Source organism: Thunnus thynnus, chromosome 9 (assembly GCF_963924715.1).
Source record: "Thunnus thynnus chromosome 9, fThuThy2.1, whole genome shotgun sequence".
NCBI lineage: Eukaryota > Metazoa > Chordata > Actinopteri > Scombriformes > Scombridae > Thunnus > Thunnus thynnus.
In genome coordinates, this window is record NC_089525.1 from 9,971,301 (window position 1) to 9,984,718 (window position 13,418).

A 13,418-nucleotide genomic window follows, 5' to 3' on the forward strand; every position below is an offset into this window, starting at 1 on the left:
CACATTTTTTATTCAGTTGTGTCAGGTTTTTGTTCAGTATTCTCATGGTTTATTCAAAATTCTCAGATTTTTGTTTAATATTCTCAGGTTCTTGTTCAATAAGACTAGGTTTTCATTCAGTATTTTCAAGTTAACATTCAGTATTCTGAGGTTTTTCTCTAATATACTCTGGCTCTCATTAAGTATTGACAGGTTTTTGTTTAATATTTTCAGGCTCACATTCAATATTCTCAGGATTTTATTCAATATTCTAAAAGTTTCACTAACCTTTGACATTGATATTTACTAAGTGGCATGACATTGACTTAGACAGTGCATTTAACTGAAAAAAGAAACCTGAATTTAAATATTAGACTTTACTAGACATGCCTACTAAGTTTCTTGTCCTTCACCTTGCTGTCAGTCAGCCAAGACCAGCACACCAATGCATGATTGATGTAGCTTAAAAACAGGTTGAAAAAAAGTTTCATAAGCACCAACAATGCATAAAGAGAAAAAAGGCCATTACTCCAAAGTACAAATGTGTGTCTGTATTTGCAGGGGTGACTCTTTTGTAGTTTTAAACATCAAGAGCAGTTTGAGTGAAAGGGGGGAAATGAGAGAGACAGAAGGAACCAAAGCTTCAAGGCATAATACTGTAATTGGAAAATTGTGCAAATGCATTTTGGAGTCATGTTATATAAATGGCCAGCAGAGATAATGCCTGAGATTCGAGGCATGGCCTAATTGAGAGTAGGAGATGGAGGAGGAGAGGGGTGGTGTTGCTGAGGGGGCGAATGAAGTGTGGGTTTTAAATTGGGTGAGGGAAATGTGGATGGAAATGGGATGTTTTTAAAGATGTGGGATGGGAGGGAGGCAGAGAGCGAGCTGTTTCTCTTTAAAGGGGAGGAGGGAAAGAAAGAAAGGGAATAATTCCCACTTTCTCCCTTGGTCTCCACACCTGTGACCCAGCAGCCAGCTGCCCCAGCTATTTCTCCCATAAGTATGTGTGTGTGTGTTTTTTTATGTGTGTAAGTCTCTTAGGCTCTCACAGGCTCTCTCTGTATGATTGATGAGTCTCAGTCAAACCTGGATCCCTGCCATAGCCCAGGCCTGATCGGGCATGTTCTGGTCATAACAATGCCATCAATATGTGGCTGACGGGTGTGTGTGTGTGTCTGTGTGTGTGTGTGTGTGAGTGTGTGAGTGTGAGTGTGTGTAATGAAACATAAAGATGAAGCATAACATAACCCAAGAGAAGCAAGATGCTTTGGTGGAATTCCCATTTCCTGCCCCTCTGAGGGATTAAAGAGGAACGTTGTTTAGATATAGTTCCTGCCATTGATTGGAATTTGAATCACATTAATTAGTCCTTTCATGAACTATCCATATGTTACTGTTTGACTGATGAACTCTGCTTTCATGGTTTTTCTTCTCTCAGTTTCCGTTTCTTTGTGCCGTCTCAGGTTTCCCGTGTAGCTGCAGGATTGACCAAAAATCCGCTTGATATTTGATGAGCAGCATTTGATGAAAAGCATTAGTGTGCCTGCATTATTTATGAATGGCGAGTGATGCATTAACTCATTAAATATGTATATGTAGCCTACATTACATGAGAAAGAACATGTCCCATAGCATGTCATATTGATTCTGGTGTGAGTTACGAGTCTCCTGCACGATCCATATGAAAAAACATTAGGAGATGGCACACCAAATCGCAAAAGAGCCACATATTGACAACCTCTCCCTCCCTGGATGCGTGGTCACAGTTGAGAAGTTGCAGAGTTCAGAACTTGCTTGCTTCAACAGATCAAGGGTAGTGTCTGCACATGCAGCAGATTTTGTGTGGGAGCAGATTGTGTGAAATAACGTGAGGGGAAACTAGGATGCGGTGCCAACTTACACCGTTGAAGGAATCAGACCAGAGTTATTGAATTCTTTCCCTCATCTGGTTAGCTATCATTTTACATCTCCCCCTGACAACTTTATTTTCCATCCATGGCTTCCTCACAAGCTCTGCTGGCCTCATAAGACGTGAAAACGACTTGCCTTGCAGGCAGTGATGTAGTAGCAAACAAAATGATAAGTAAACTATGCTAATGCACAACCGGTTGGTGATCATCTGAGGCAAACAACCACCAGTGCAATCTAAAATGTATTTCTCAGCTCAGAAAAAGTATTAATCTATGCTTCCTCACCTTAAAATACCCTGCATTTAGTTTGATAGTAATTACTTTGGTGGCCACATACTATGAATTTATAATATGCAATTTTTGTCAGCCCAAGGAAAAAGTTGAACACCATTTCACAAATAAAAATACAAGTTCGCTCTGCATGTAGGTCTCAATGCCTCAAAAGTGACTGTGATAATCTCCAGTGTTTGACTTCTTTTCCACATTACAAACTGTTGTTAAAAAACTCAACACTGTGTAGGAAAAAAAAAAAGCTTACTTCGAAGTTCTTTTCACAATTAGTATTCACAGTCATGGATGAGAATGAGTATATGTTAAATTGTTCCCAAGACACCTCAAACTGCTGGCAGCTGTTGCTTTCCCAGGTGACTTGTTTCATCTACAAAGACACGTGAGCCACCATGTTACACGATAAAAAACCAAAAAAAAAAAAAAAAATGTGAGGAATTACACATGCTCACATCAAGTGTGAAAACTCATGAGGGTGTTTTTAGCTGCAGTCTGAAAATGTAGAGGAGTCTAAATATGCAAATGATGTGTAGTCTGTGCGTGCAAATGCCAAAGTTCTGACATGAAAATGGCTGCGTTGAAAATGAACGCAATGAAAAGAGACAACACTTGATCACCCTTGTAAGCTGCTGAGGAGTCCTCTAATGATGCAGTAATACATACACAGTATACAACATGTTTAGGATGAAATAAAATCTAACTCCTCAATTTCTAAATACACTGGACAACTGAATGTGGAGCGGTTATTTGATTCAATAAAGATGCAGTGCATGCTTCCAACAGTAATATTTCCTTATTTTTGTGATGTTGCCTCTGTTGTAGAACAACAACTAATACACACACACACACAAACGAACACACAGAACAACATGGAGTCACATATAGTTGCTCAGTGGGGGGAAGGTTTTAATAAACCCACAGTAACGTAGATCTATGGGGGCGTCTCGGGACTGAGCCAGGAAACCAGATGAACGTACCTGCCCCGGGGCACAGATAGAAACAGCAAGGGTGGGGGGTGGGGCGGGGGGGGGTTGGTGTGGGGGAGTGGGAGGTGGAGGGGGGAGGGGGGGGGGGGGGGCTAGGGCAGTGAAGCCACAGGCACATTATGTCTCTCATTGCCCTGACTTTTTCTCTCTCCCGCCATCAGCTCTTCCCTCGTCCACATCATCAGCCACACGAGAGCCATGCCCACAAACACTGATGTGTTTGTCAGAGAAAATGCCCAATCACTTTAATAACATTTCATGCCATCTCTGCTTTCACCAAGGACTTGGAGTTTGTTCCTCAGTCGGATAAGCGCAGACTGTAATTTCAGACAAACGCAATGGAAATGCCGAGTGCAGCCAATCAGATTTAATCATGTATGAAGAAATGTAATTTTGGAGGACACCAGGGCAGAGCGGGTTGATACGGGTATTAGTTACTATGCAAAAAGGCGTGTCCATACTCCCCTAATATGAATTTATGAAGGCTGCTTGTGATTTCAATCTGACTAATGTATCAGAACAAACCCATCTGTGCAGCACTGACCCCTGAGGTGAGGGGTTTGGAGGGGGCTGAGAGGGAAGTGCTGAGTGTGGGCGGCTGGTTTTGTGCTCCCACCATGAACCAAGGTGGTCATTGAGATGAGGATATAATCTTTTTACCCACATTTGTAAAGCTTGATGGTAAAACAAAGAAGGAAGAGAGAAAGACCAAGTTCCATGGGAAAAATTTTATTTATCAATATGCGGTAGTTTCCAAACTGGTGGAACATTATTTCCATTGTAGCTGGTGCCAATAGGTTACGCTGAGAAGCGGCGAAAAAGTGAATGGAAAAAAAAAAAAAATTAAAATTAAAATAACAAAACTTGACAGTTATGATTCAAACAAAGGGAAACAAATTCAACAGGTTTTGCTTACACATGCACATTGAAAAATAATACTGTGGCTTTGAACAATAGCAGAAATCAACCTACATTGAGACTCATGCTATGAGCCATCAACCAACATCCTTGTGCTAAATTAGGAAAGGAGGGATGACAAAGGAGAGGGGGCGGAGGGAGGGAAAGAGAAAGAGAGAGCAACTTTAAAACAAAGGACCGCCTGGGAGATAATGAGTGGTGTATACTGGATGATTTATTGGTGAGCGCAGAACGGTCACATTCTCATACGTGGCCCCTTTTCTTGTTCCTCTCCCTTTCTCCCCCTTTCTCTCTCTACGTCTCTCTCTGTCTGGCCCGATACACTTATTAAAACTGAGAAAAGATTAATCTTTCTGGACCAAAATGTTTCTGTTACATTTCATAATGGAGTGGAAGGTGTAGGTAACTCAAAGGCAGTGGAATAACACAGTCTTCATATGCAGAGTTAAGTGCTGTCTCCAACAAGGAAGGGGCCTTATCATTCATAGTTTCAATGGCCTATCTGTTTCAAAGCCGCTTGGTGACAAACCTTCAGTCCTGAACAGCTTCTGATGAGCAACTACAATCCTGTTGAATGGCGATGTAAAAACTCTGAACCCCAGTTTTTTTTTTTTTTTAAACACGTGTGGTAACAAAGACTTTTTGACAATACTGGACGCTGCAAAAAGACAGCTTGTATGTCCGTTGCAATATTCAGTTTAACTCTAAAAGAAAATAAAATAAAAACATATTGCAAACAGAGACAAAAATGCAAGGATTCATACAAAACACACTTTAAAAAGACAGCTATTTACAAACATCCTCCATTACAAAAATCTAATCTTAAATTTTTCTTATGAGCAGTGTTCAGGTGAAATTACATCTTAAATTGGGCTCTATCCATATATTTACATTTCTCTGTTAACTCCTTTTAATTTTTTTTTTCTCACCCAAATTTGAATAACATTAAGTGGTCACTAGAATGAATGAAAATGAAATATGGTTCGTGGTAATTTGGTAATGACTCCCTTGGCTGGTGTAGGTGAATGGATGCGCACCGATCCGAAACAAAAATATTTGATCTAGATGTGTTTCACAGAGGGCCGCTGAGGGCTGCATGCTGAGTTAAAACACAGGACCACAAAAGCACGAGCAGCTGTTTAGGCTGTTAACTCTGAGGTTAACGACACGCAAAAGCCACTGGAGTCTTCCCCAAGTCTTCAAGCAGGGCTGCCTTTTAACTCAGCAGTGTATGTCCGTGGATGGCAATAGTATGTGGCTGCGGATGATAGGTGCCTCTGTCGGTGAATGTTTATTCACCGGCAAGTCTGACCGTTTGACTGGAGATAAACCTGGACCCGTCAGTCTCGGTGTGTCTGTGCGTGTGTGTGTGTGTGTGTGCACATGTGCGTCAAACATCAGCTCGTGTCTGCATGCTGAGGAATAGCTGTCCTTATCTGCTCCCCTCTCCTCTCACACATCATTAACTGGGACTGCGGCGCTCCGTACTTTGGCAGCCACACTCTTTGGAGCACCTAGTTCCACTCCCAAAACAAGTCTGCTCAGCTGCTAGACCACAGAACCATTCACACACACACACATACACACACACAGAGAAAAACTGTAAATATAATCACACATAAGCACTCAGACATAGAAGCACCTACATGTGCACACAGACAGATTGGAACAACCCTCCAGCCCCCCCTCCCCACCCACACACACACCTAAAAGTGAGCTTCGGTGTGCACACACCCAGCTGCAGTAAATCCTGTCTCGGTGCTGCTGCCCTGGGCTGTGTGATAGCTGAGCTGCAGTGTCCTCGCTGGCTGAACACCTTGACTGTGGAATATTCTGCACAGCATTTTTATTCACAGCACAACTGGCGAGGGGATGGAAAAATGAATGCTAAACTACCTCCGCCCCCCCACCTCACCCCTTATCACCCCCCCCACCCCCCCCACCCCCCTCTGCCGCCATCTTCCTCTCAGGTTAAAGCCAAGTCACAGGAACATTTTCTCCTTTATCCGCCACTCTCGCTCTCTCTCCTCCCCGGCTGGTGAGTGTGGGCATGGAGATGGCACATAGATTAGTCACACGCTGGCGACACCACTGACTGAGCACTCCACTGACTCATCTACAGATGGCAGCCAATTGGCATGTGACAATACTGTATCCCAATGTTCAGCCGTGGTTCGCCATCCAACTTATATATAGGGCATCCTACCTATGTAGGCCAGCCAATAAATGCTGCCAATCCAACCTACACCCACCTAGCCCAGACAGCGGGAACCAAACTAACTGTTTGATGCTTACACTGTAGCAGCAGAAGCTAGAACAAACAGATTTTAATGTGCCTGCTGTCTTAAAAACCATCTCTCCGTAAGCTCATCAGCACTGGAAGAGTTTTCGTTAAGATCTTGGGCATGTCTGTCTGTCGGCGCCTCAGTCTGTCTTGTTTTTGAAGCTTGTGATACAGTAACTCAATGTTCTGCCCCTAAGCCAAGAAGTCTGCCCAGATACAAGACTGGTCTGGACATGCCCACACACGCATACACACACATACACACACACATACACACAAGTAGGTCATAAATACCAGAGTAATGGTAAAGCTCCTATCAGACCAGTGGAGAAGGGAGTAATCCCGGAAACAGACATACACATACACACCTTGACATCCAAAGTCCAGGGCAAGGTACTTTCTCGGGAAAGGGGAGAGGGGGGGATGAACGCAATGGATGACGTGGGTGGTGAGATAATGGAGTGATAATGATGATCTATTCAACTCTATACATTGTGCACTTGTAGGAAAAGTCTAACAAAATACAACTGCTTTGTGAACTGAATCAGGGTCGAGAAAATCCTCCATCAAAAATAGTAAGTAAGGCAAACATCAGAGGTGCGAAGGGAGAGGAACACATTATTTCACACACTGTGTCTGAAACCTGAGCTATCTGGAGAGTTTCCTGGCCCAGCACGGAGCCCTGACTAACACACACACGCACACATGCACACAGAGATACACACATACACACACACACACACACACACACACATTTTATGCTTGCACACAAACTGCAGGCTGAGTGGCGTTCGGAGGCCTGTGTCTGCCTGTTCCTGGCTAGTGTGCTAGGATGGTGTGTTTAATTGGGTGTAGCACAGACTGTACTTCAGGGATCTGAGATAAGTTATATCCTGCCCGTTAAAGGGGACAGCCAACAAGGAAGCTAGAGTTCCATCTGTTGGTTCGCTCCAGCCACGCCCCCATGGCGGAGCACAGCAGGGAGACGTAAAAAGGTTGGAGGTGAAGAGGTGAGGGGAGGAGGGGTGGGGGGTGGGGGGGATTGTCAGACAACCCAAACAAACAGAATAAACTTTTCTCGTCAGTCAGCTCACAAGCCCGCTGGTTACTGGTCAGTGCGTGTCTCTCCAGATTTGTGCAGCAGGTGGTAGAAATAACAGGGCTTGAAGAAACCATCAAGTCCCCAAAACGCAAAGGAAAGTGTTCTTCCCAAGAACATAAATCAAGCGCTCCTCTCTCTTTCTCTCTCCTGGCTCTATCGCTGGCTGTGCGGAGCGTGTCAGACTTTGTAGTAGATGTTGGCAGGGCTCTGCGGGGGCATCTCCTGGACAATGTAGACGGGGTGGCCATAGTCGCCGCTCACCTTCTCATAGTGAGGGCAGTAGTTGTTCTCTGTCCGCAGCGGAATGATGATGTCACTGGGCTCCGTGCCAGCCGTGCCCGCCGGCAGCTTGGGATTGGACAGCGTGCTGAGAGACAGCGCGGAGGGGCGTGGCTGCGAGTGGGCATTTTTCCTGGCGCGCTTGCGCATCTTGATGAGCAGAATGACAAGGAGGAGGATGAGCAGGAGGAAGATGATGCAGCCGGCCCCGATGGCGGAGAACACGGCCACTTTGGAGCCCAGGATGCCATCCGAGTTTGCAGAGGAACCAGACTGGTCCTGATTTATGTGGTCTAGAGAGAGAAATAAAAGGAGAGAGGGCTTAGACAATCAGAGGAGTAATAACATTTACAGTAAGCCTGTCATGTGGAGATCTTACTGTTCTCTGCCTAAATCAACTGTGATCACATCCCCGTTTGTTGTTTGCTTTACATGACTAACAGCCCCATTGATGTAATGTAATTGAATTAGCTTAGTCAAAATAGCCTCCTAATGAAATCTGTAGTCATCACTCAACACAACCGAGATTCCTGCTCTGATAAGAATGAGCCCGGGCAAGTTGTGTGACATACTGAGGCCACATTTGTATGGCAAAGGCCAAGTGAGATATGAAAGAAACGAGGAGGGCATATCTGAACATCTGATTTTATTTTATCCTTTTGTCTAAGGGGTTCAGGATGGAGGGGGGGAAGGGGGAGCTGTTACTGGATGGGAGAGAGAATGACTGGCTCCTCCAGTGACTGAAATCCGAGAAGAACCAAATCTGTTTTCCATGTATGCATGCAGCTGCTGCCAAAGAGCTGCACTCACCCCCACCACCACCTCTTTACTGTCCATGACCCCCTCCCCTCCAACCCCCTACTGACACACACACACACACAAAAGCCCCATACCTCCGGAGACTGCCATCCCCACTAATGACTGTGTCTCCGCACTCGGCTGACCACTCTGCACTTAACCATTTATTGAGAAGGGGATAACTACGCCTTACGCCTTATCACAAGTAAATGACATCACTGAAAGCTACTGATTCCAGCCATATCGGTGAAATCAGATGCGCAAGGAATTTCGTACATTCTGGGCGCTTTAGAGCTCGAGAGAGGCTGTCAGAAATTTCATTCCTGAAATATCAGCCCCTCAAACTGCAGTGACATGTCCTTCATTCCACCCTCCACTTTTTCACTTGACATAATCACTGATCTAACAATGGTAGACAGGTAAAAGCCCGGGTCTAGGAAAAAGTGACATTAGGAAATCTTTTTATAGAGCAACTAATGTCAAATAAGCAATTATTAAATGAGGACGGCTTATCACATTGGGACAGGCAGAAAAGTCTGTGCTTGGAATAAGTTTGGTGGCATACAAAGTTGTGGAGTAAGTCAAAAAGTTAGTACAGGGGGTGATCTAAAAGAAAAAAGAGAGAAAAAGAAATGTGCCCTCCTGTGGAAAGCAGCTATGAAAGGTACTGGTAAAAAAACAGGAAACAAGGAGGGCCCAGAGCATCCAAAGAGGCTCAAATGACTTCTTCAATTATCTCTGCTTTTAATCTTAATTTATCTGCAATTCTAATGAGGTTTAAGAAAGCTATATAATAAAGGAGTCTCCTTGGGTGCAGCACACCCTTTGTGTACAGTATGATTAAGTGCAGTGACTCGGGGTGAGCTGTGTTTGTTTTGGGTGAGGTTTCTGATTGTTTTATTGCCTCTGCATGTTGATGAGTATTATTTTACAACAGTTGTGTTACACCTATTTTAGCATGTTGACCCCTCCACCCCCCCCCCCCCCCCAAAAAAAGAAACGAAAGGAATGCCTGCAGCATGAAAAGCCATATGAGAGAAAACGTACTTTGAAAGACTCAACTATGATTTTTATTTTCTCTTTTCGGGCTAAATGTGATTAATAATTAGAGGAACCCTAGAGGCTGTGAATATTCGTTTTTTATATTTCAAAAACCTTTATTTTACTAAAATATTTGTGCTCTAGAAACCAGAAAGCATTCTGTGAAGCTGCAGTTTGTCTGTCAATCTGCTCACCAGAGTTTCCTGGCATCTCGGGTCCGATATGACCCTGGTCAGGCGGACTGGGACTGGACTCCGGTATGGCGTTGTCTTCTGGAGCCTCCGGCACCACGGGGTTCGGGACTGTGGGAAACAAAAACACACAGAAACTCAGCCTTGGCAAGCCGCATGCACTGAATTACAATGACTTGTGTCTCTGTATCGGCAAGGATTATTTTTTATTATCTTTTGATATATCTTTTATACACAGAGAAGGTTATCTTTGCATGTGTTGAAAGCTTCTCAGAAGTGAAGATGAAAGCACAAAAAGAGGAAGGACAAGCTAGCGAACGTCTGTGAAACACGCCAGTATCCCTGTCCTGTCGTAAAAAATGAGCTCACATCTACATCAGCAATTCCTTCAGCAAACACTCAGACAGTCATTTCCAACACTGACACATTCATGAGAACGCAGGACACACACACATGCATGCAAACACACACAAGCTCACACCTAGAATATACTTACAATACTCTTAGGCATGGCAGAATGAGGGTAAAGTAGTTATATATTAACTTTTTATTGTTTTACATTATTCATCACGTTAAAAGGCCATAATATGCCTTATTTATTGCTCTGGCTTTAACTCTGCCTAAAAGAGGCATACTTCTGAAGAGGAGAGAAGAGGAGGACAGGAAGAAAAGGGGGGAGACAAGGAGAGAGGAGAAGGGGAGAGGAGGGGTTGCATAAGCTCTGAGGGGAATGCAAAGGAAACAGACAGTTTATCTGTCTGCCTGTTGTGATTTCAGCACACGCACTTTGAAGTCTTTGTGCGGTAAACACTGGTGGGTCCGCGATGTGGCTTTTACGAGGGCAGGGCCGGCAGACAGAAGATAGTTACAAACTATTACCAAGCCCAGTCAGATGGATTCCACAGAACACTATCAGATGCCTCTCCTCTATCAGGCCTTATCTGCATCTGCCCGAAGGCCTGCTCAAGGGGTGTGTGTGAGAAATAGAGAGGAGGGCGTGTGGTGAGGCAATTTACATTCGAGTCCCTTATGGCAACTTTAATGTGGCATGCGTGTGGCGGCGCATGTGTGTGTGTGTGTGTGTGTGAGTGAAAAGAGCTTGACAGTCTAGCAGTCTATTTTCTAATTCCAACACGGTTTGGCCGAGACTCGTAAAGGGAAATGAATCGGGTGTGGGGATGTCTGACAGATATGAACTAGAACAGAGAGAAGAAAAATTGAAAGACCAAGAGCAACTCATGGCAGCGTCCACTCTTCTACTTTTTTGGCATTTGTTAAACACAACTAGACTATTAACTACATTGATCTCCTCTGTTCCTCTGTCTTCTCCATGTCCGCATTGCTCTATACTGATTGCAGCAGTGGTGAACTTAGCCGTGAGCTGTTGTGCACCGTCAATAATTGATGAGAAAAGACAGGAGTGAGAAGTTGGAACATTCACGCATGGCAGAGGATACGAGAGGACACAGTGATCTGATTCACTCCGCGCATATAACCCCAACACTGTGTCTCAACCACTGAGCATGTGCAGGGAGCGTTCTAATGTTCTGACCCATTTTTCTGTGTGTACTGCTGACATTTCCCTTAGCTATGCAGACAGCAACTACCTCAGAACTGCCAACCCGCCAGAAGGAGGGAGAAGGAGGGGGGAAAGAGGAGGACTGTGAGTGAGGGAGACGACGATCGAGTGACAGAAGAGAGAGGCAGATATGTTGCGAGAGGAAAGGAGAGAGAAAATGAGGGTGGTGATGGTGATGGTGATGGTGATGGTGGAGGGGGAGTTGGAGGGGAGGATGAGCGCGAGGCAGTGAGTCAACATATTTCTAATGAGCTCGGTGACATGATGTGGTGGAGAGTGCTGAACAGCGATGGATGTATAAAATATGGGCTCCCAGAATTTCCCCTTCAATCTCTCCCTCTCTTTCCGTTTTACTTCACATTTTATAAAAAGACAAAAGACGGAACATGAGGCATTTAAAGTACAATTAGATAACAATATGTCAGGCTGCATAATTTCCCACAAACAGATGATTCAACGTGATTAGGGTTGGGAGTGCCTCCACAATAACTGGAAATGTAACATGAAAGGAATGAGCACATATTGCTCACTAGGATGAGTCACTGAAATAAAATCTATAGTGCAAAGTGCAAAGGAGTGTGAGTGGACATATGGGGAGATCTTGGGGACTTGGCTACCGGGAGTGTTGGCATTCAGCTGCAGAGACGAGGAAAATGTGGCTTAAAAACAATAGCATCTGGGGTCAGAGCCAAGCAGAGCAGCCCAGGTTTTTTTTTGTGTTTGTTTGTTGAAACAACATCTAGTGTGCCTGCAGAAGGTAGAGTCTGGCTCCGACTTACACTTATTTTATTTCATATTCCAGAGCCAGAGGTGACATCAGGAAATTACATGTTTTGTCTGAGCAACAATTTAAAAGAACAACAATTTACAGTTAACATTTAGATTCAGAGGTGGGTCAAAAATGATCCAGCTAATGTGTTTTTTTTGTCGTATTCCAGGTCGTTTTTTTAATATTATTGTTATTGTTTTATATTTTATGTAATATACAGTTGTTTTTTTTAATTCACCATAAGTGGGTCAAAAAAGAGCTGCATTTAATGTATATAAACCTTTAATCCTTACCAGTTATTTCTGTCAGATGTATTAAGTATTTACTGTGAACCACACATCAACTGTCTTTAGCATCACCACTCAGCATTAATATATATATATATATATATATATATATATATATATATATATATATATATATATATATATATATATATATATATTTTTTTTTTTTTTAATTTATAAAAAATGTTATCATTAAATTGTTTTTTTTTACACATTGATTACACTTTTGTGAAAAAATAGCTTAGTTAAGTAGCATATTTTAGACAGTTATTGGTAGTTTAATAATTTGATAATATACCATTAATAAATATATTTTCTGGTTGATAGATGGCATACTGTTTATAATTTATACATGTGTATATTGATGTGCCATTTAAAATCTTGATTTTGTATATATTGTCTCTATATGTAGTGTTGATATGCTTGCTAGACATACAGCTGATATGGTCTGAGAGAAACTGAATGAGGAATCAGGATGTGGTTAGATTTAGAGTCTGACATCTCAGATGAAGGCGACCCAGACTATAACTGCATTATCACAGCGTTTATGGAGCATGTCAGACCACACATGAGGAACTGACTGGAAGGCAACTCAGTTCATTGAGGCAATGGGGAGGTTCAGGGTGTCGAAAATGCAAATGTTTGATGTTATTTTCTTTTAAAATATGTAAAAATTACAATAAAACACAACAGTAACCGTAGAATTTAAATAATTATTGTGTGCAAAATGAGGATGATAGTATATTATATTAACAAAAATCTACTGATTCTAATAAGGATAATTTTGACCCACTTATGGAAGAGTGTAGTGTCCAATGACCAAAGCATCTCAGGGTTAAAGAAATAAAGAAAAGCAGCAAATCATCACATCTGAGGAGTTGGAGTCAGCAAATGTTTTGCGCAATAAATGACTCATTTTCAATTTATTGGATAATCACCACATTCTTTCAGCTCTAGAAGAGTCAGTAAAATAACACAATTCTTAAAAGAGAGACAATTAAATT

The 13,418-nt window shown here is 42.9% G+C and overlaps 1 protein-coding gene across 1 annotated transcript in view; it reads right to left on the reverse strand.

Annotated features, from left to right (window-relative positions):
• Positions 1-3,879: 3,879 nt before the first annotated feature.
• Positions 3,880-13,418, reverse strand: part of efnb1 (ephrin-B1) — a 58,834-nt gene continuing 49,295 nt past the window's right edge. Inside the window, exons 4-5 of the mRNA XM_067598764.1 lie at positions 9,783-9,890; positions 3,880-8,042 (exon numbers count right to left, since the gene is read on the reverse strand). Coding sequence (XP_067454865.1) covers positions 7,648-8,042; positions 9,783-9,890 — 503 coding nt within the window. The 3' untranslated portion in view covers positions 3,880-7,647. The remainder of the gene's footprint in view (positions 8,043-9,782; positions 9,891-13,418) is intronic.